We start from the raw sequence: 24205 nt of genomic DNA on the forward strand, positions 1-24205 counted from the left end.
TTCCCTGCATCTGAGGGGTTGTAACTTATTTACTGAATGCATCCAACTGCAATACTGAGACACGGGTAACTCTTATTCTTCATAATATTCTTCAAAATTTGTCAGGAAAGACACACTCATCAAATATTCTTCCTGTCTGCCACAATAATCTCTGTGCTCTTGGACAGTCTATTTCCTAAAGCCACAGTACCAGGAGGGACATCCATAAAAGATATAACTTTCAACCAAAACTGTATGGAAGAACTTCAGAGTTGCTGGATTTACTGCTTTTAATTTACAAAAGTAATATAACAATGTATGTCCCTTGGCTACCATATTTCTACATTGTTTTCCCTAGTTCAGCTTGTCATCTGATATCTAGTAATTGTAGTTTGTACCTATTTCAATGACCAGACACATGTGGCACAGCAGTTAACACAATGCCAGAGACCTAGGTTCAATTCCAGCCTTGGGTGACTGTCTGTGTGGAGTTTGAATGTTCTCTTCACGTCTGTGGGTTTCTACCGGATTCTCTGGTTTCCTCCCACAATGTCAAAGGTGCGCAGGTTAGGTGAATTGGCTATGCTAAACCGCCCCGTTATGTTCAGGGATGTGCAGGCTAGGTGGATAGGCCATGGGAAATGTGGGGTTATGGAGATTAGAGGTGTGTTCGAGTGGGATGCTCTTCGGAGGGTCAATGCAGCCTCGACGGGCTGAGTGGTCCGTATCTGCACTGTAGGGATTCTATGATTCTATCATGAATTGTTACAAGAACAATGTAATTTTCTGGATTTTTCTAAAGTCTATAATTAGTTCTACCTTCTTTATGTTCAGTGTCAGAGAATTATCATCTTAATAATTTCATCACCTGTATTTTACTTCCTTATTCTCTTTGAGATCCACAAGTACAATATCATGAGCATACTTCAGGATCATTATGTCAGCAACATCTGAATAGGAGTAGAACAGCAAATGTGAAAGTACACAGTCCCGAGAAGATGCAGTAGTAATTAACATGGGTGTTGAATGAAGCCTGGAGGCTAACTCCATTTGGATCCTACTGTTAAGGGAATCACTGATCCAAAGCTGGAGAGTAGGCTTGACATTAAGGATTTTCAATTTCTTGATAAGCTTAAATGATCACATGGTATGAAAAGCTGAACAGAATTCAGTTCAGGTTTTCCAAGCAGTTGTCTAATCTTTCCACGTGGTAGTGGACCAAAAGAACTCAAAGGTCAGAATGACATCATCAACTGACTTATGAGGTTGATAGGCAAACCGTAATTGTTCAATAAATAGAACAAGAATGACATAAAAATCCTTTTTTGAGACTAAGTGCAGGCATGTTGGTGTCAACTAACTCGCGGCCCTCATCGCCAAGAAAATCCATCAGATTACGTGCCAGTGAGCTTGTTAAAAACTGCTTAGTGAGCTGTGATGCATACCACAGCCTTGCACAGGCCTTGACAGTGAACACCTCGCTTGTTAAAAGTTGCCAGCCAATTAGAGGTTCTCAGCCCTAAAAAGCTTTCGGTTGCGGCCTGCCTCTTTCAGGGGACCCAAAAGCAAGAAACCAGGTGTTATTTCACTTTCATTTCTTGCAAGGTAGGAGTAAAATTGGGGCAAATGAAGGCACCGTCCAAACCGAAATGCAAGCTGCCCTGGTTAACCAGTACCAGCCGTTTTTCTAATCAACTGAGAAAGCAGATAATTGGGGAGCTGGTGAGTTGAGGCCTGTAAACAGCTCTAATTTTACACTGAAGGGACTTAATTGGTAGCAAGTTGAGAATGTCCCCATTTGAACTTAAATGGTGAGGTCACACAAAGGAGGTGTCAAGTCGCCCAATTATTTCCCCCTCTTGCCTCCTGCAGGAAGTGAAATTTCTTCCCAAGGATCTAAAAGACACTTTGTCTCAATGTGTTTGAAACACACAGAGCTCTTAATGTAAGTCAGTAGTCATTCGGCTCAGCAGGCCACAACCTCAGAGCAAGCAATACGATGATAGTGAATTTCCAATGGGTGAGAAATAATACCAGTATTAAATAATCTCTGAGATACTGGAAAAAGTGGAACTGCTAACTGATGGATACATTCCTTAAGAATTATTCCATTAATCTAATCTGGCTTGCATGGTTTTCCTTTATTCACTTACTTTAATTGCTCCTTTACCTCCCATTTGTTGAAGATAATTCATGATCATTCATGATTCTCTTTATTTATTCAGGGGATGTGGGCATTGCTGGCTAGGCCAGTGTTTATTGGCCGTCCCTAATTGCCCTGGAAAAAGTGCTAGTGAGCTGCCTTCTTGAACTGCTGCCGATGTTGGGTTGTAGGGACATCCACAGCGCTGCTAGAAAGGGAGTTGCAGGATTTTGACTAGTGAACTCAGTGAGGGAACAACAACAACATAGTTCCAAATCATGATGCTGTGTGACTTGAAGGGGAAGTGGTGGTGGTGGCACTGTCATGCATCTGCTGCTCTTCTCCTTCCTTGGTGGTTGTGATCAAAGTCACGGGTTTAGAAACTGCAGTCGAAGGAGTCTTGGTGAGTGAATGCAGTGATTGATAATTGCAGGATTGATTACTTGAACCACTTTTTATGTAAAAAGACTGCATTAGATTTAAAGCCACGGACAAAGGAATATTGTTCATTTATACACAATGGCGTAACCAGGATACAGTAGGTTAGGCCATATTTATGGATTCTACACATGAGAGTTCACCATGCTGAGAGATGCTACTAACTAATACAATGGTGTAAGGTATTTTTTAAATGTAATATGACACTTTGATCTTATTTTCAATATAATGTATATATATTAATTTATTATTTGTGCTTACGATACAAATTGAGTTGTTCTTGTATTCTAGGACATGCTGGAAGTGCTCGATCTATTGTTGATCCTCAGCAAAGCAGGAACACATAAGTGAATCAGAAGCCATCTCATGTAAGGAATGAGTGAACCATAAACTAAATTAAACTGTGCTGATGAAATACGTGGAGGTCTCTGTACTGACCCCTTTCAACAAGTATAGAAACTTGAAAGAACTGTACAGTTCTCTAAAGGCTTGCTTTGTATGGGTTCAGCTCCTGCCTCTTTTTCTCTGTTATATAGATCAGTACTAGTAAAGTCAAGGCAGCAAATGCTGACTGAAATCACTGTAGCTTTGACCTAAAGATTTTACTGGCGTCACACAGTTGGTTATTTACAATAACTTTTGCTGGCATCAGTAGCTGACCTTTTCCTACTGAGTACTCACTGAAAGCATGTACCAGGACAGGGCCTTTGGAACTGATTTATGCTTAAATTGTTTCCTGGCAGCACTGTTTACATATCAGAATCACCGTTTGATGTCTAACATTGAACTGTGGTTTGCTCCATGTTGTGCAACTAATGATGTTTGGTAAAATTCCCTTTGCTGCTCTAGTTGAGCTGGAATTCACATTTGCAGTCAGTTAAGTTACTCTTAGCATGCAAGATGATCTATGAATAAAAATAATACAGGGGAAAAAAAAATCCAGGTTGTAGAATTGTGCGCATCTTAATGGGATATGAATCTAGAAAATATTTGGTCAACCATGGCGGACAGAATCCAAAGAACTGTCCCTCAGTATCAACCAGTACCATATGAAAAGAAAGAGACAAAACTGGAAAAAATAACAGAAAAAGAACTTTTTTTAAGTGTTATATTACTTGGTCCGTTTAGAGTAGATGATTTGTTTGAACAGACTGTTCTTACTCTCAAGTCTTTGGTGCCTATTCACTGAGTGAGCAGTGAGTCTGACCCATCTGTGAAAGATCTGATCCATGTTTGTGATTTGCTTATGCCAACATGCTTGTGTGAACATTGTTGGCAATTTACCAGTGCCCGAGTGAGCACAAACAGACAACTAAACAGATTGGAACATTTGGTGGCTTCTTCATGTGGTCAAGCCTCTGAGTCCAAAATACAGGGATAAGAAGGGGAGGGGGATATGCCAAGTGCACAGAAGAGCATTCACACACTTGGTGGTGCCATAAAATATCTCAGGAAAGATATTTTGAATTTCTTTTGGAGAAGATGTGCGTTTGTTTGACATTCAATGCTTAGTTCCAGTGGGGAATAATACAAACTGTGTTTAATCCATGCAATGCAAGACCAAATTTATATTCAGGTCCTAAACATTTGGATTGATTGCAATTTTCAATATTATAATGACGTCTCTGCCTACATAGGGGAAAGCATTTGCTATCAAATCCAGCTTGTAAGAAAATTATATTGGACACTCCTTGACAAAACTTCACCTGTCAATCACAGAATTATTAAATTACAAAGGGAAGCTATTCAGCCCATCATGTCTATACTGGCTTACCAACTATCATTATGATTGAGTGCCATTCACTTGCCTTTTACCCATACCCTTGCAGATTGCTTCTTTTCAAATAATCAGCCAATGCCCTGATGAAGCCCTCAATTGATTTTGCCTCCACTACACTTCCAGATAGTCCATTCTAGGCCTGAAACATTCATTGTGTAATGATCTTTTCTCTCACATTCACATTCGCTGCATTTAGAAACCATTTTAAATCTTTGCCTTCTCGCTTTTGACCATTTACATGTGGAAACAGTTTCTCTCTATCTACTTCATGATTTTGAAAACTTCTCTCAGATGTCCTGTTAGCCTTCTTCTCTCCAATTTATCCTCAGAACTAGTTTCTCATCCTTGAAACCATTTTTGCAAATCTCTTCTTCACCTTCTCCAACAACCTTCCTATAGTTTGGCATCTGGAACCGTACACAAAACTCCAGCTGAGGACTAACAAGTATCTTGTATAGGTTCAGCATCACCTCCTTGTTCTTGTACTTATGCCTCTATGAATAAATTCCAGGATAACTGCATGCTTTATTAGTTACTCTATCCACCTACCCTACCCTATTAGTGATCTATGCATACATACACACATGTACGCTCCTGCACCCCTTTAAGTATGGTATCCCCTATTTTATATTGTCTATCCATATTTTTCCTACCAAAGTGCATTGCATCACACCTCTCTACACTGAAATGTATCTGCCACGTATCTGCCCATTCCACCAACTTGACTATGTTCTACACTGTCCTTCTCAGAGTTTACAATGTTTTCAAATTTTGTATCATGCACAAACTTCCAAACTGTCTCATACACATTAAGGTCTAGATCATTAATATAGGTCACGAAAAGCAAAGATCCCAATACTGAAACCTTCAGGAACTCCACAGCAAATCTTCCTCTGGTCTGAAAAATATCAATTGACCACTACTCTCTGCTTCCTATTACCTAGTCAGTGTTGCATCCACATTGTTACTGAGCCTCTTGCATCATCAGCTTTAAGTCTTCTCACAAGGCTATTGTGTGACATTTTATCAAATACCTTTAAAAAATGCATGTATCAACAGCATTTGACCTCATTGGCCCTTTCTGTTATTTCTTCAAAAACTCCAGCGAGTTATTAAAATATGATCTCACCATTGTAGATCCATGATGCCCCTTCTTAAACAACCCACCCATGTAGCCATTAATTCTATTCTGAATAATTGTTTCTAGAAGCGTTCTCACCACTGATGTTAAATTGACTAATTGCTGGGCTTACCCTAACAATGTTTTTTGAACAAGACTGTATGGTCTGCAATTCTCTAGCCCTTTGGCACCTCCCCAACTCCAGGGAAGACAGGCCGATTATGGCCAATGTCCCTGCAAATTCCACTCTAACTTCATTCAGTATCTTTGAATGCATCTCAGGGTCCTGGTGCCTTGTCAACATTATGTATTGATACTCTATTCAACACTTCCTCCAAATCAATCTTGATTCATACTAATGACAGAGCTTCTTCTGCAGTCACCATAGCCCAGGTAAAGACAGATGCAACAAATTCATTTAACACCTCAGCAGTGCCTCTTGCATCCAAGTGTAAATCCCCTTTACAGCTCTATTCAGCCTTACTCCTTCCCTTATCTCCTTTTTACTATTGCTGTATCTATGGAAGACTTTGGGCTTCCCATTACATTGACACCCAGTCTTTTACTCATAATTCCTCTTGATTCTCTAATGACTTTAACCTCTCCTCTGAATCTGATTATTTGTGTTTTTAAACTGTTATTTTCTACCTGATATCTGTTGTAAGTACAGCATTTCTATTTCTGTTTTCATCCAGGAAGCTCTGGATGTGTTTGCTCCCTTTTTCCCTTTTGTGGAAATAGATTTTGACTGTACCTGAACTATCTCTTTGAAGGTTGTCAATTATTCAGCTACAGTTTTCCAGTTAAACTTTTGTTCCACTCAATCTGGCCTGGCTCTGCTCTTGTTACTGGAGGTCAACTCTCCCCCATTTAATTATTCTTATTTGGATTGTACACCATCCTTTTCCACCATCATCCTAAACTTACCAACTCACTAAAAATAACCCTAAATGTTCTCCACACTGAGATTTGATCTACTCGGCCCAGCTCATTTTGAAAAACTCCAGTGAATTGTTTGAAACTTCTTTCATTCTGAAAATAGTAACGATAGTGAGTTGGAAATTCCTGCAACATAGTGTCGTTTTCCTCTTTCACAGCAAATGATTATGGTTTTTTTTTAGGTCTACAAAACTGACTCCTCAATAGCTTTCTTAAATGACTATTTCCTTCGCTGAAATCTACAGATATTTCACAATATCTGTAAGTTAAAATAACAGCAACATATTATTCATCATACATTTAAGTAATGCGTGCATGTTGAAAAATTATTTACTTAAATCCACAATCCATCAGGTAAGGATATCAATGAATGTTACACAATTTGCTTTCAGCAAATATGGTATCTAGAACGTTATTACGGATGGTAGTGCATGAAAGCTATGTGTGTTTTTGCCCAAAACCTGTACTTTGCTCTTCGGTTTGGTTGAAATTGAGAAACAAATACATCCACAATGTAGGAAGAGCAGTTTCTACAAGTTAGATAGAAAGTTCATCATTCAACCCATTATAATGGCAGAAATTATTGCTAGTGTAAATATGCTTATGGCATTCTTCTCTCAGACATGTTAATAAATTATTTAAAAAACCCACAAAGTATTGAGATTATCAGTTCACCCCAAGTTGATTTTTCAGAAGAAGAATTTGAATGTATTTATTTTGTCCCTCACCACCTCCTCATTTAAATTCTCGATGTTGCTGACAAAGATGATGTGTGGCTTCACAGTCATAAGCAGCAATCTAGTATCTTGCCAAGATGACATTCTTAATATAAGCTTGCATTATTCAATAATAGAGGACATTATAGTTAAGCCCGATCTAATCTTCAGCTGCTGCATGCAAAGATAGAGAGTTGGGATTTCCATAGGGTTTTCCAGACAGTCTGTTGAGATTTGGATGGAAGAGGTGTGAAAATTCTGGGGAAACCACTTAAATAATTGAGATTACACTAAAGCCAACAAAAGTGTCTGCTCATAAGCTTCCAGCAGATCAATGGAAAGGCACTAGAACCATGAACTCTGATGTGACTTTCCCCTACTGAGGGCAATGATACTGCTAAAGCCTGGATCTTCCTCACTATTTATGATCATGGATCACATTGGATGCATTAATCAACTGAGATATCAGGACGTTTGTTAAATTTGTCATTTACTACCAATAACACAGTTATGTACGCTTTTGTTTTTGGTTTGCAAATTCAGTGCTAAATTAACAAGGGTAAGAAAGAAAAATGAAAACCAAAAACAAAACTGTTTTTCTCTCCCTAAAATAACTGCATCAATAAAGATAAAACCACAAACAGATCATTAACATTCAAATTTAGTGTCACTCATATTCCATGATATTAGTACCATTACAGGCCCATTACAAACAGCACTTAGTAAGATTTTGGTGAATTTTCTGCTCAAGCACAAATAAGATCACAGTGAATGACTGAGTACATACTTTCTCTGCTCCTTTCCTTATTTCGAAGAAACAAAAGATGCTGTTCCTGTAGTTGTCGCCCAAACTCTTGTTCCTGGCGCTTCTTCTCCAGTTTGCGTTCCTGCTCCAGAAGCTCCTGCTGGTGTTGCATAGCTAGCAGTTCCTGTTGTTGCTTTCAAACAAATGCAATTCTTAGGACAAAAATATTGCACAGTAACCTGTCAGTTTCACAACTGTCTCATGATTGACTATCCAATGAGATAATATAAACTGCTAAGTTTCTAAACTCAACTAGAAGCTGCTAAGTTCAGGTGCAAGGCTGCCAGTCACCCAGACTCCGTTTGCCTTGGCATGTCAAGCTTCACTGTTTGGCCACAAGATGGAGCACAAACAACTGATCCATGCTGGAATGCAAGAATAAAGACCTCCGAAATGCATTTGCTGCTATTACAAAAAGCCCACAGCCAATTGCCTCACCTTCCCAGATTGACTAGATGTAGATGCCTGGATATCCATAGAATCATGAAGACTCCAGGAGTATCTCAAAATGACAGGTGAAACCTCCTCCTGGAAGACCTGCTCCTGGTTTCTGTTAGATCCTACTTTCATCGGGTGGGATGATGAGAATGAAAACGGAATGTGAATCCCGGGTGCGGAAATCCCAACAAGTTCAAACGATCTTTTGCTATTTTTGCTGGAACAAAGTCTTATCATTGTGGGTGTTATCTTTGAAGGAGTCTTGAATGCTCTTCAAAGGTGAATAAGGACTGGGGAACTGTCAAGCTGTCAAGTTATTCCAACAATCAGCCCTTTGAAAATTAAAAAAAAACTGTCTACTGCCTTTGAGAGTTTAAAGCAAAACTGTTCCAGCACTTTCAATAGCTATTTGTTCACATAACCTTAAGTGTTATCATTATGGCATTATCAAAGCTTGTCTGCTGGGGGTCATTAGTTGGTGCCACATTGGCATAGTGCCAACAAGGGGCCATTTGGGATGGGTGGAGGCCATGTATTGGCATAGAAGATTTGAGGGGTCATTGGAGGTGGGTGGGGGAACCATGTGTTGGCATGAATTTGCAAGTAGTGTTGACAGAATGATGATGGTATGAGAGAGGTGAGAAATAGTGGGTTTAACATTTAACATAGTGACTGAGACAAAGTCCTGGAGTATCAAGTTAGATCTTTTAACCTGCCCACCAAAGTACTGGGCAGCCCTGTGGCTGCCTCTGATCTATGTCCAGCGGCAATGGGCCTGCACTTGTCCCTCCAGAGTGAAGGCTCTCCTACTGAGGGCACATTATCATTATGTGGGTGTGCAGACATAGGAAATTTCCTGAATCAGGCTGTTTGACTTGGGAGCAAATATCCAGACCAAAGTCTTTTGCTTTAAAGCAGAGGAACAAAACGGGAGAAAGTCACATACCAGTTAAACTTTAGTCATAAACTACCTCGATTGTTCTATATCACAGTTCTTTGGTTTTAACTCAATATAAAGGTAAGTGAACATGACTGAAAGAATAAAAACTGAAAGAACTGTGGATGCTATAAATCAGAAACAAATCTAGAAAATGCTGGAAAAGCTCAGCAGGTCTGGCAGCATCTGTGGAGAGAAATCAGAGTTAATGTATCAGGTTGAACGACCTTTCCTTAGAACTGAAACCAAATGACCGCATGAGATACTTTCTCTGGTGCCACGCAGGAGTCCTGAATCAGTGCATTTTCTGACAATGAGTAATTATATGCATTCATTCTGCTGTAGACACTTCCAACAGTTGGAGTTGAGTTCTGTAGAAACCTGTCTATTTCATTGATTCTGTAAACTGGCACAGAGAAGATGCAAAATAGGGAATTTTAGACTAAGATACGCAAGTTGGTATTCTTTTCTTTGAATTAAATAAAAATAAATATCGGTCAGTTTTAAATAATGTGCAGGGAATCAGAAAATATTGTTTTACCATTGGATGTCAAGTTAAAATCTACCTTAATACATCATAATATCAAAATTATCAGTTGGAGAACTCACATTTTTGACCATAGTATTGAATTCAATCCCTGATTAATCTCCCTTGTATCCTGTCAGTTAGAAGCTTTAGATAAGGGGTGCAGTATTAAATTGTTATCATAGGGCATCCTAGTACCAAAATACCAAAGTATGAGGAAAGGATGTTGCAATAATAAAATAAGTCTGACCTTAAGTAATATTGGAAACAACTGAACTTCTTTACAATGCTGTCAGCCTGCAGTTATGTCAAGGATTTTAATACGATTGCTTCAAAGGTGACATTGCTGACCACAAAAGACAGTAACTGTAGTGAAATAGCATTGAACAGTGAAGATTGATCAATTGGGATGGAGCACACAATGAATTTTTCAGCAAAGTTTATCTCAGCGTCTGGGTTGAGAATAGATCATTCAAAACAAGTCACGTATCACTAATGGTAGGCACACACAGTCTTGAGTTTTCATTTTTCCACTCAGGAATGTCAATGCAAACCCACGGCTGTCTCCACAGTTACTTGAGGTCTTTTTTTGGTCAGGGCTGCTTAGGCAGCACGTGCTCTTTATAGGATCATCAGCAAGAAAGTGGAAGACCGTTACAGACAACTTGGAAAATTGGGCAGTGTTACTGCAGCTCCTGAAGAGGGAGATATCAGCTTAAAATAGACACAAAGCCCAGAGTAATTGTAATCACAGGTAGGTTGTGGGGCAGAACTGCTTTGCCTTTCAAAGTGAGTATCATTTGGTCAGCCACCTTTAGCCCACAGGCTTCAGTGTTCCCCTCCTATCAATTCAAGGGAGTGGCAAGAACAAGAGGGAAAAGTGATGGAAGTAGTCATCGAAATCCTGTTGTGCCACTATGCTGTCTGATTTGAAACAGAATATCACAGAGAAATCAAAGCCATAGTGTACTTGTTCTGATTAAGAATTCAACAATGTCATGACACAAAGCACAGCCTAAGGATCTTCTGACTGTGGTATTTTGTGTTGATACATTAAAGAATTCAAATGTGAAAGTCTGACACAATGGAATTTTACTCAGCTATTTAGATGATTAAGCTTTCTCATTTAGATACACATATGTAATAAGATATATTGATTCACCTCAGACAGCATTAAAGATTTAAAATATTGTGGTGCTTATCACTCCAGTTATGTGCAGTGCACATTGCTTGGGTTTGATGTGTTTAAGCTGTGGTACCTTGAGATGTTCCTGAAGCTGGACTTGGTGCTGTCTCATGAGGGTTTCATGTTGTTTCTGGAACTCAGCAAAGAGAAGCTGTTTCTGAATCTGCTGTTGCTGCTGCAGCAGGAGGAGCTCTTGCTGTAACTGGTGTTCTCTTGTGACAGGGTCCACAGCTGGCATGCTGATCCGCAGGTCTGTTCGTAAGTCTATCGGAGCAGTTGGTTGAAGTGCCATGGGGAGTGCCGAGCTGACTTCAACTATTCAATTAAAAAGAGAATCAACTTTCATTTCTTTCATTGCCTTTAGAAATCTATTATTTTTCTATTCATTAATTTCCATTTGTTTTCAATGCCCTTTCCCTTCATGTCATCTGTCAAGGTGAAGTTGCCATGCCCAACTTTAATGCCATTGTCAGATCAACAGGGAGGAGGCAGCACATAGGGCACTTTAAATGGCACAGTTTGATTCATATTTATACAGTGCTTGTTATGGCTTCTGGATTTCTAAACATGCATTACAAGCTCCAAAATACTTTTCTAGTGAAATAAGATAAATTTAACAGCCAATTTGAGCACGGCAAACTCCCACAAATCACCAAATAATTTTTTTACGTGATGTTGATTGAAGGATAAATATTGGCCAAGTCACCAAAAAAACTCCCTTGTTCTTCAAAATATGAGATCTTTTACATCCTCCCAAGCAGGTAGCTGGGGCTTTGATTTCACATCATGCCCTAAAGACGGGGAGTATAGAATATTTAAAGACTCGCATTTGGGTAGTTAGTACCTTTTGCAAAATCAGGTTATCCAAAATGCTTTTCATAGCCAGTGAAATAGCTTTGCAGTCACTGATATGACGGAGTGAAAGGAATCACCAATTCACACACAGCAAGGCTCTACCAACAGCAATGTAACAATAACCAGATTTTAATAATGCTGGTTGAGGAATTGGCCAAGACAATGGAAAGCATTTCTGTGCAAGTCAATGGAAGTAAAAATCAGAAGAGATATAAAATGGGCTGCTGCTTTTCATTATCACACAAAGTCAAGATCTGTCCCATGAACTTTTTTTAATGCATTCATGGGAATTGCCCAGAGGTTGGTTAAGAGTCAACCACATTGCTGAAAGTCTGGAAAAACCATATTTTTAAAAGCAAAATATTTTCCTATTAAGTATACTGGGGCAGATTTGTAACTTCACTATCTGGAAAGGAGGTAGGACAGAGGGGATATGTCAGAGTGAATTGTGCAAGTACTAAACTGTGTGTGCAATTTTTATTCCATTGTTTTCAATAACAGGCCATTGAAGCCACCATTCGAGACCCAGCAATGAAAGAGCAACACTCAGCAACTTACCGACCGGTCTTACCATCACCGCCAAAATACCACTTACAAAGCAGCTTCCATTTGCTTCACTGGGAGAAAATAATTAAACAACGGAATTGTTCTAGCGCTTATGACAAAACTGAAATTTCAAAATAGAACTATGTATTAAAGAAAACTGCTGAGTCCAGGATTGTAACCCTTGTGAGGAATGGTTGAGTCTTAACTTTTTCTGTGCAACTAGAAATATGCAATAAATGCTGGCTTAACCACCAATGTCCACATCCCTTGAACAAAGATTTAAAAAGTATATTTATTGGAGATAGTTGGAGGTGGGGATATTTTAACCACTGGGGGTCACAAACATGTTCCACTTGGTGGGTGGCTGTCAGCTTAGTTAAGTCTACTGAAGGGACTCTCACGAATGGTTAGGATGGGGAGGACAGCATGACAAATGTCCAGGGCAACAGTGGCCTAAATTTTCCTTTATGGTTCCCAAAATAGTAGTCTTAATCCTGGTTCAGCAGAAGATAATGTAAGGCTTATTTTAGAGACATTTTCTTCTTCCTGGTTGGCTCTGACTCTATTTCCTGCCCAGGCTGAGGTTAATACTACAGGCAGCTTCACACAAGTAAATTGATCCCAATCTGCATGATTAGAGAAGGACCCTCCTGACATCAGGCAGTCAGTTTAGCTGGTCATCTGACTATTCAGGATCTCAGTAACCTCAGATGTTTAAAACATGCATCTACCCAGTCCCAACTGAATAAGGTAAAGTTAAAATTGCCCTAAGAGAAAAAAAAAGACAAAGAATTTGCCTTACATCTGGACAAAATAGGTCTCTCAATCAACATCAAGAAAAGAGATTTACTGTTCTGCAGAATTGTTGTAACATTCTGTGAAAATTAGGTGAGGCTAATAGATGACAAAGCAGGAATTTTCTAACAGAGAATACAAGAGAATACATAGAAGAGATACTTCACAAGCATTTTGTCCTGTTTACACAGTGGCCTCAGAGGACAGAAGGAAAACAATTTTAAAAACATTAAAAAGGGAACATTATTTAAAGGACTAATGGCACTTAACTTTGCTAAGTCACCGAATAAATGAAGTACTATGGGATACTATTAATTAAATTGCAAACATTATTGGGGAAAAGGGCAGGCATTAACTTTCATAACAATAGTCACTTATCTTCAAATGGAAATTCTTTGTGTGTGTAATTCCAAGTGATATTTTTAATTGACTTGTACAAAATGCAGCCCTTTCATTCTAACGCTCAGAAATCTACGGGGCTGCATTCCCTGTCAGGTTCCAAGTGATCCCACAGTTCAGGAAAAATAAAGTGCCAAAGTGCATCAGTGAATTTTCCACAGTGACTGTGAATATTTGGTCACCTGCATTATATTCCACCAGACTGTATGGGCTTTCAAGGTAAATTTCTGGACTCCATTGTACTGTTTTAGCCAAGGCATTGGTGGGGTCAGTGAAATTAGGTTGTGCTACAAAGGGGAGTAATTGTTCCAACATATGAAAGATGGTTAGTTAAATAAGGCATAGGAAAGGTAGGGAGTCATGTAGCACAATGGTAATGTCCCTACCTCCAGGCCAGAAGCTCCACATTTGAGTCCTATGCTAGGGCTTTTTGGTCAAGGAAGGTGCATTCTTAACATTCAAAATGGTAGATTTTCAACTTCCCTTCCAATATGTCTGATGGCAGGTGGTATGAACAGGAGAGTCTCCTGGCCAATCCACCTGCAGAACACACTGGCAAACTACTGAAGTACTTAGCCTGTAAATCTAGACCAATCCAATGAGAGTCTGTGGTTCAACCACTGGGGAACAAGGACAGGAGAAACAACAGACAGGAATGTTCCTGGAAAGCAGAGAAACTGTACCTCAGAAATAATCACCACCTTCCTGTGAGTTGGGGAAAAATTGATCCAAAATAGGAAGATAGTGGAGTATAAATCAAAAGAAACAATTAAAATTTTCCATTGCAGCAAAATATTAATTTGAACATTGGAACAGTGCAGGAAACATAGAAACTAGGAGCAGGAGTAAGATATTTGGTCCATCAAGTTTGTTCCACAATACTACATGATCATGGATGATATCCAACTTTTACCTCTGCTCCTACTTTCTCCCAGTCCCTTAGGTCCCTTTATCCCTAAAAAATAAATAGAACACCTTCTTGAAAACATTCAATGTTTTGGTCTCAACCACTTTCTGTGGCATAGAAACCACAGGCTCACCACTCTCTGATAAAGAAATTTCTCATCATCTCAGTCTGAAAATGGCCTAACACATATCCATAGATTGTGACCCCTGGTTCTAGACTTCCTGGTCATCAGGAACATCCTTTCTGCATTGACCCTGTCTGGTCCTGTTTGAATTGTACAGGTTTCAATGAAATTTCCCTCTCATTCTTCTCAACTCCAGTAAATATAAACTTAAGCATCTCTCTTCGACTGTCAGTTCTGCCATCTCAGGAATCCATATGGCAAATCTTTGTTGCACTCCCTCCATAGCAAGAACACCCTTCCTCGGATAAGGAGAACAGAACTGAACACAATACTCCAGGTGTGGTCTCACCAAGACCCTGTACAGTTACAGCAAGACATCCCTGCTCCTGCGCTTGAATCCTCTTGCTATGAAAGTCAACATACCACTTGCCTTTTTTACCATCTGCTGCATGTACCTGCTTAAAAGTACAATTTCCAGCTAATCATGAAAAGTGATTCATTCTGTTAACAAGATTTTGTGATAAATAGCTTATTTAATTACCAGGAACTGGCTGTACTGTAATGAATACAAATCCTGCTTTAAAAGGAAAGGTTTTCAAGAAAAAAGGGTGATCAAACTCCTTCTCCATTTGTACACAAGAAACAGCCAATTGTCAAATTGTTATGCAGTTATTGTGCCTAACTAATCCAATAATACCTTGAATACAGTTTTATTTTCAGTAATGGCATTGTGTTTGTAAACACTATTAAAGATTTGCAGACATTTTTTGAGCACTGTTTTTACAAAGTTAGCTTTTAAAACAAATTTGTGCCTTGTCATTCAACATTGAATTTCATTGTTTGGGTACAGTACTGATGGCTTTTGGAAGCACACAGCAAGCATATCCTGAAGGCTGGTTATCCCACAGGTCTGTAGACCATACAGATCAGTGAAAATGAGTCCAGATATTCAACCTTTTGAGGACTGGATTTTCTTTTGCAGCTTTACAATTTTGCACCTGTTTTTGGCTACACCACATCTGCAATAATTTTTTTTGCTGTAAATCTGCAACAATGAACAAGGCCTCATTCTGCCTGGCCTGTGGCAGTGATCCTGCTCTCCTATGGGATCGTTTTAAGGTTAGTTTGACAGTTCTTGGATCACCATTAAACTCTACTGTAATGTGGGATTAAGATATCTAGTTTGAACATCCCGCTGACAAAAGAAACGTTGTATTATCACATAGATGGAATGTCATCAATGTTGTGATCCTGTACTATTAAGGTTATTGATGCCATGACCCAATGAAATATGACCACTACGTTGAAAAAAATCATTCTAATTCTCCTCAATACGTTTCACTTTTATAGGAATGTAATTGGGAAAAGCAGCACTTTAGTGAGCCAGCCTCAGCCTAGGGCAAGTCTGTGCGCAGAATTTGTCTTGAGATTTAGCAGTCTCTTGAGTAATACAGGACTCAAAAAAAACTGCAAATCTCTTAGAATGCTTCCTTCAGGAAGTGCTAGTAAAAAATAAGTCCTCAAGGATTTCATTAGACAACAAGAATTTTAATTTTGCCCTCAAAAGAAGTGAATATATAAGAAAAACCACACTTAGTAATGTCCAGAAAATGCACATTCAAGATCACTTTGTACCAGCTCTTGAATAAAATTCATTTTAATTGACTGTCAGATATAACTATATAACCTTTGTACTCACAGAACATATTCGGTGGACAGTAAATCTGCTGATGATTCCTTAACTTCTACATCTTGATTGCAGTTATGAGTAAACCAAAACAAATCATGAAAAAAAAACAGCTTTCCACAAAGCTTTCGGCATCAAACCAAAAATCCAATTTATTGGACTGTAATCTATATTCCAACCTTCAGGACTAAATATAACACAGTCTACAGGAAAAAAAATCAATAGGGCATGGTAGGTGCAGGGCAGCACATAAATGTTTCATTGCACGGGGAGATGGCAATCAGCAAAGTGATAGCTCTGAGTGGGCAGGCTATGGCCCAAAGGATGAGTCACAATTACTCAATGCAGCATTAAAACATTGCTTGTCCTTTGCGTGTCATAAGTGCCACCCACTCACTGCAATCCTAGGTTACGTACGATTAAAAAAATGCTTGAGTACAAGTAAAACACTTTATCACAGCTCAGGAAGAATTTACAATCTTAATTGCTCAGCTAACTCGGAATTTGCATTTTTTACCAATACCAGATTTACATATTGTTTAATATTTATATTTTTCTTTTGAAGCTTTTTTAATAATACTAAGAAACAATCTAAATTTACACTTTAAACAAACTTAATATGCATTGTTTCTGTTCTATTAAAATCAATTTACTTATGATTGTGATTTATTCATCAGAAACTTTTGTTTGTCCATTTTATCTCCAATCCCCCAGCCTTCCCTAAAATTGGAACAAATACACCGAGGAAAGCAAAAGTGATTTGTTTGCCAACTTCTGCATGACAGCTCAAGATATGGAAATTTTTGAACCTCCTGGACGGAGCAGATGAGCACTTTGGATTATTTTATGAATGTGCTCACAGAATGTGAGCAACGCTGGTCAGAGCAGCATTTATTACCCATCCCAAATTGTCTTTTAGAAGATTGTATTGAGCTGCCACTTCAAACCACCACAATCCATTTGTATATGTACATCCATAGTGCTCTTTGGAAGAGAGTTCCAGGATTTTGATCCAGTGACAGAGAAGTGTTGCTAACAGTTCCAAGCCAGGAAGTTGAGTAGCTTGGAGGATACTTGCTGATCCTGGTGTTTCAATGCATCTTATGTCCCTTGCCCATCAAATTGGTAGAGATGATGGGTTTGGAAGGTGCTGCCAGGGTAACCTTAGTCAGCAACTCCAGCCCATCCTGTTGCCACTATGTCACTTTATGTCACTTCCTTTCTTTCTCAGTGGAAGCACTGAACATTGAAGGTGATGAATGGGGTGCCAATCAAATGCAATTTTGTCCTGCATGATGTTAAGCTTCTTGAGTTTTGCTGGATCTGTACTCATCCAGCCAACTAGGAGCACAGTGGCTCAGTGGTTACAGCACCAGGGACCCGGGTTTGATTCCACTCTTGGGTGACTGTCTGTGTGTAGTTTGCATATTCTCCCTGTGTCTGCGTGGGTTTCCGCCGGGTGCTCTGGTTTCCTCCCACAGTCCAAAGATGTGCAGGTTGGGTGGATTGGCCATGCTAAATTGTCTGTAGTGTTCTGGGCTTTGTAAATTAGAAGTGTTGGCTCTAGGAAATGCAGGGTTACAGGGAAAGTGTAGGGGGATGGGTCTGGATGAGATGCTCTTCAGAGGTTCAGTGTGGACTTGTTGGGTGAAGGGCCTGTTTCCACACTGTAGGGATTCTATGAGTATTCCATCACAATCCTGATTTGTACTGTGCAGATAGTGGACGAGCTTTGGAAAGACAGAGGCTGAGTTATTCACTGCAGAATTCCTAGCCTCTGTCCTGGTTTCATAGCACCAGTATTTATATGGCTCATCCATTTCATCTTCTGATCAATAATAACTCCTAGGATGTTACTAGTAGCTAAGTTCAGCAATGTTAATCCCATCAAATGTTTAGATTCTCTTTTGTTGGAGATGATCATTGCCTAACATTTCTATATCATGAATGTTACTTGCCACTTTTCAGTCTAAGGCTGAATGTTGTCCAGGTCTTGCTGCATTTGAACACAGACTACTCCAGTCTGTGATATTGTGAATGGTGCTGAACATTGTGCAATTATCAGAAAACATTCCCAGATATTTTCCTCATCAACCTATTCAGAGATGTTAATACACACCTCTACAGCAGGTGGGATTTGAACCCATGTCTCCTGGTCCATAAATAGGGACATTACCATTGTGCCACAAGAGCCCCTAGCAAATATTCCCACATGTAACCTTATGATTGAGGGTAACTCAATCTTATGATGGTTAAGCCTAGAAAACTACCCTGAAGTATTCTTAGTGAGTTTCCTAGCCTGTAGGAACCCCATGCAGGAACCGTCAGTTTCAAATTGGACTCTCACCGAGAAGCCTAATATAAAGAAAAGGCATCCAGGCTCTCCATGGTGGAACAATAAGATGTATAATATTATAGCAAAAATGAGTTGGGTTGAGGACATGATCTATGTATTTCACTTTTTAACCCTCTCCTGCTGGTCAGTGGAGAGATAAAATTGAGATCTACATTACTGTAAACAGGGCATATTAAACAATCACTATATTAAAGGAAAGTAAATTTAAATACTGAAGTCAGTACGTCAGGTTGATGACATAGCACAATGGAAAGCTGGCATTCGCCTATCCAACCTCAGTCGGGAACATTGTCACTTGTACAGAACACAGGGCATTGGGGCAGAATTAGGCCATTTGGCCCATCATATGTACTCCACCCTTCAATCATGGCTGATATGATTTACAACCCCATTCTCCTGCTTCTACCTCCAACTCTTGTTCTCTTACCCATAGAGAACCTTTCTATCTCTGTCTTAAATACACTCAATGACTTGGACTCCATAAGCCTTTGTGGAAATGATTTCGACGGATTAACAACCCTCTGGCTGAAGAAATTCCTCCTCATCTCAGTTATAAAGAGACATCCCTCCATCTGAGCCTCTGCCCTCAGGTCCTGGCCTTTCCAACACTTGGAAACATCTTCTCCATATCCACTCTATCCAGGCTTCTCAATATTCTGTCAGCTTCAATAATTGAGACGTTGTGTTTATATCTTACACCTGAGAATACCCAGGCTGAACTTTCAGCACAGTACCAAGGAGTGCCACACTGTTGGAAGTGCCTTTTTTTAAAAATATGATGCCAGTCTGTGAAAGACATGAAAGCTGTAAAAGGCTCTCCACTGCAGAGGTAGTATTGCACTTTCAGGAACTTTGTCTTTTGGAAAAGCCATTAAACAAAGGCGTCATCTGCTTTCTGAAGTGAAAAACCAACGACACTAATTTTAAGAAGAGCAGAGAGTTCTGGCTAATATTTATACCTCAACAAACAAACAAAAAATAGATCGAGTGGTCATAGTCTCATTGCTTTTTGCAAGTTGGGTTGTGTACAAAATGGCTACTTGATTTCCTACAACATTGATCACATTTCAAAAACCCACTTAGACGCACCAGATTTTCTGCCAGTGAGCCAATTTTCTATCCATGGTAATACATTACCTATTGCATCACGAGTTCTGACTTTGTACAAAACCTTTTATATGGCACCTCTTCATGCCATTTGAAAAACCGAGTGCAGAATGTCTGCAGTATCCCCTTTATCCACAGCAGGTGTTATTCCTTCAGGTGGCTCCAATAAATTTCGTAAACGATTTCTCTTTCACAAAACTATGCTGAATTTTCACAATTACCTTGAGTTTTCCTGAGTTATAGCTTTCTTAATGATAGGTTCTAACATCTTTCTGACAACAGACATCAAGCTAATTGGCCTATCGTTTTGTGTTTTCTGCCTTCCTCATTTCTAGAATAGGATAATATCGACTAGTTAAATCTACTTCCCAATCTGATGCTATCTTTCCAGAATCTGGCGTATTTTGGAAAAATATCACGAATGCACCAACTACCTCAGGAGCCATCACTTTTGAGATCATAGGATGGTCCATCTGCACCTAGTGACTTGTCAACTCACAACTTGGTTTGCTGAATATTACTTCTGTGGTGATTATAATTTCACCAATTTACCCTCGCCCTTCCACCTCCTAATTTTTAGCTTTATTGGAATTTTTGTATCCTCTATAATGAAGACAAAAGTGAAATAATTCCTAATTTCATCCATTTCCTTATTAGATGCAATTAACACCCCATTCTCATACTCGAGAAGACTAACACTTACTTTACTTACTTTCTTACTTTTTAAATAGCTGTAGAAGCTCCTGCTATCTGTTTTTACATTTCCTGCATCCTCCAATTCTCTAATTTCTTTCACCTGATTGATATTTCCTTATAGCCGATAGAAAGTAAGAAAACGCAAGGAGTTAAACACTGAACAAATAGGAAATAAGTCATTTAACCAATTGTTGATCTATACAGCAAATTTAGATGTTCAATAGACACAATGTACCTGACAGATTTTACATGCATGGTAGTCAAAAGATGCATGTTTTCTTCTCTGTTGAAAAGTTGGGCTAATTGCAGTGTTAATATTTTTTCTTCAAAGTTTGTTGAATGTGGTGTTTACCATAAGAAACAAAACGTAGGGCTTTCAATGGTGCTCATCCATACCGAGGCAAAAGAAGGTACATTAAATGACAAATGAATGATGTCCTTGACAGGATTGCAGCAAATAGTTGTGAAGTTCAAAGGTGAACCACCCTGTTTAGTGCAGACTATAAGACTTTCCAAAAACTATGGTCTCAGAATTCTAAGAAGAATTTGAAAGCTGCAACAGAGGAATATGTCCTTTTATTGCCATAAGTAATTTTTGTATTTTCTTCTTTGGCTGTACGTTGATTATTTTTCAGGGACCAGTATCTTAAAGGAAAGATTTAGATTGAAAAGATAATTTCAAAATTTGTCACTTTTGACTGAGTTTAAGCACGTTTTAGGGAATCTATGAAAAGATGGTTATTTCATGTGTGTTATCAATAAGTATCCATTTTAGAAAAAACAAACCACTTGATATAATCATCTCCAGCATTCCAAGATGTTAACTATCATTTTTGGATGCATTATTAGTTACTATTGTCTAACAAACGGCACCATGATAGGATAAGATGCAAATTATAAAGTAATCTCAAATATCTAGAGAAGCAACACTTTTTTTTCCCATCAAAACAGGTGGTCCCAAAGAAAATTGCATGGTAATAGAAAGAAAGCAAGAAAGACATGTATTTACGTAGTATCTTTCAGAAACATAGCATTTCTACATTGAAATACTTTTGAAGTGCAATCACTGTTGCAGTGTAATATCTCCTAATTAGTGTTGTATTTGTATTAAATTTTGTTTGTAATGCTCGATACAGCAGCTAATACATCAGCATGCAGCAATATGATATCGCTGATATCTACCAGATGTTCTACGTTTTTGTAGTGTTGATAGAAATATTAGCTTTGGACCCTTGCTCTGTTTTGAAATACTGCCGTGGGATCTTATGCATCCACCTGAGAGAGCAAAATGGACATTGGTTCAACATCTTAGCTGAAAGATGACACCTCAGTGAGTGTAGCACTTCCTCAATGATGCTGGAATGTCAGCCAAAATAATTCTGTTAAAATACTGGAGTGGATTTTTAACCCAAAGTCCTATAATTTGGAAGCCATGGCCATGGAAAAATAATGTCCAAAAATTCGTTCCTTTTTCCTACCGTAATAATTTTATAACTTGAAGAGGAAAAGTACCCTTTAACTGACTGTCATGTGCAATCTTTCTACCCCAACTATTCAGTGCCACTGGACTTACAAAAGAATCAAAAAAGCTCTGATACTTTGCAGACATGGGGATGCAACTGAAGGGAATTCTAGGTGGGTGGGTTAGGGTTTGAGGTGAGGCCCAAAAATGTCATTTTACAGTACCATCGATGACACCTTCCATCACCTTTGACTGATAAGCAGGAATAGATTGGTTGGCATGTTCTGCTTTTTCAGGGCATTATAAAACTGGGCAATCTTCCACATTGCCAGGTAGATGTCATACCTGCAGTGGTACAGCTTGTCTTGCAGTGAAACTAGTTCAGAGGCACAAATCATCAGTACTATTGCTGGAATCATGTCAGGATGGCACTAGAACCATGAACTCTGATCTTCAAACAGAACAAACTACGAAAAAAATTTAGGTAAAGCAAGCAATTAAAGTGGCTTAATTGAATGCTAATTTTTAATACAGAGGAATTGAACAAAAATATAAGAATGCTATGCTTTGGTTATAAAAGGCAATGTGAAACCACATCTCCAGTATTGTGTGCAGTTTTGATCTCTTTATATAATAAGGATGCACTGGAGGCAGTTCAGAAAGGGTTTGCAGAATAAGCTGGTTTTCTATTGAGGAAAGGTTCTACAAACTTGGCTTGTTTGTACTGGAGTTTAGAAAACTCAGGGGTTTATTGAGACATAAAATATCCTGAATGGCCTTGATAAGTTGGACATTGAAAGCATGTTTCAAGAACTAGGGGGGTCACCCTAATTTTAGGATATAGATGAGGATCCTTTCTTCTATCATAGGGGGATGCGTGACTTTTAAAGTCCCTGCCTTGGAATGTGGACGAAGCGGGGCCATATGAACATTTTAAGCTGGGGATAGACAGATTTTTGTTTAACAAGGGAACTAAAGGTGATCAGGGTAGTTGGCAATGTGGAATTTCAAATACTAACATGATTTTATAGAATGACAGAGCAGGTTCAAAGAGCTGAATGGCCTACCTCTTCTCTTAAATCATATGTTCGTATTTACTTCTACTTTAGTTTTTAACAATGCATATATAAAACCTTTTGTCCCATTTCAAGTCCATGATATGAAATGCAAAATTCTATATAAAGATTAAAAGAAAACCCAAATTCTCTGAAAGACACCCAAGAGAGCAGTTCCTCACCCAATGATCATATGCCACTAAAAATAACATTTATCTTATAATTTTTTTTTTAAAATGACAATTTTACCCAAAAACACCCAATAACCCATCTGATTCCTCCACAAAATCCACAATATTTTTTCACTGGCTGTTGACTTCCTTTCCCCTAATACTAACATTCCTCACACAGTAGGTGTAATTTAATGGAGCTGACCTGTGTCTTGCTCCTGGGGACAGAAGACCTGCTCACTGAAAGCAGAAAGCCAATCAGATCCTCTCTTCCGCCTTCTTTCCTGATTCTGGGTCCCTTATCAGGCCATGAGTGTTTTGTTTTCATGTGGAACATGTTTGGATCCTGAAGGAAATCCATGTGGGGAAAGCTCTTATGGTGATGCAGCCACTGGTGACAGGATGATGCCCTTAATTGGGCATTAATTGGCCATTTCCGGGTCTCAACTGCTTTCAGGGCTGAAAGGCTACTCACTACTTTCCTCCATGGACTTATTCAGGTGGATGTCAGAAGATGGCAGGGTCCCCATACCCTCATGCCTGAGTAAATGCCCCGTCATCAAATTCATCACAGGACAGGGTAGTAAATTCTCCCAAGTAAACCTAATCTCTTCAAAGACCTTTTAACATGCTTTTAAAATGACATAAAAATTCCTAGACTTCATTGAACAGTTGAGATTTGCTGGCGCACACAATTTGCTAACATGAGCACAATTTCAGACAGGACCAGAATTCCCATTTGCAATGCTCAGATGGGGACAACCTGCATACATTAACTGTGACTAAGGAAAACAAATTGAAGCCAAGGAGGATAGTAATTAGCCCAAAGTAGTAGAACGTACAGCTAAAAAGAAAGCTTGCATTTATATAATTCTAATCCCATCCTCAAGATATTGAAATTGCTTCAGGGTCATTGAATTACATTTAAAATGGAATCTATGAAGGATAAATTGAAGAATAAATTTGGACATGACACTGAGAGAATAACTGCACTTTTTCCTTTGGGATCTAATAGCACATCAATATAACAGAAAAAGGG

General features: G+C 38.9%; 1 protein-coding gene across 1 annotated transcript in view; it reads right to left on the bottom strand.

Annotated features, from left to right (window-relative positions):
• Nucleotides 1–24205, bottom strand: part of LOC109931812 (histone deacetylase 9-like) — a 948406-nt gene that overhangs the window by 347085 nt on the left and 577116 nt on the right. The window contains exons 4-5 of the mRNA XM_048608478.1: nt 11081–11322; nt 7903–8053 (exon numbers count right to left, since the gene is read on the bottom strand). Of these exons, the coding sequence (XP_048464435.1) occupies nt 7903–8053; nt 11081–11322 (393 nt within the window). The remainder of the gene's footprint in view (nt 1–7902; nt 8054–11080; nt 11323–24205) is intronic.

Source organism: Rhincodon typus, chromosome 2 (assembly GCF_021869965.1).
Source record: "Rhincodon typus isolate 14 chromosome 2, sRhiTyp1.1, whole genome shotgun sequence".
NCBI classification, from domain to species: domain Eukaryota; kingdom Metazoa; phylum Chordata; class Chondrichthyes; order Orectolobiformes; family Rhincodontidae; genus Rhincodon; species Rhincodon typus.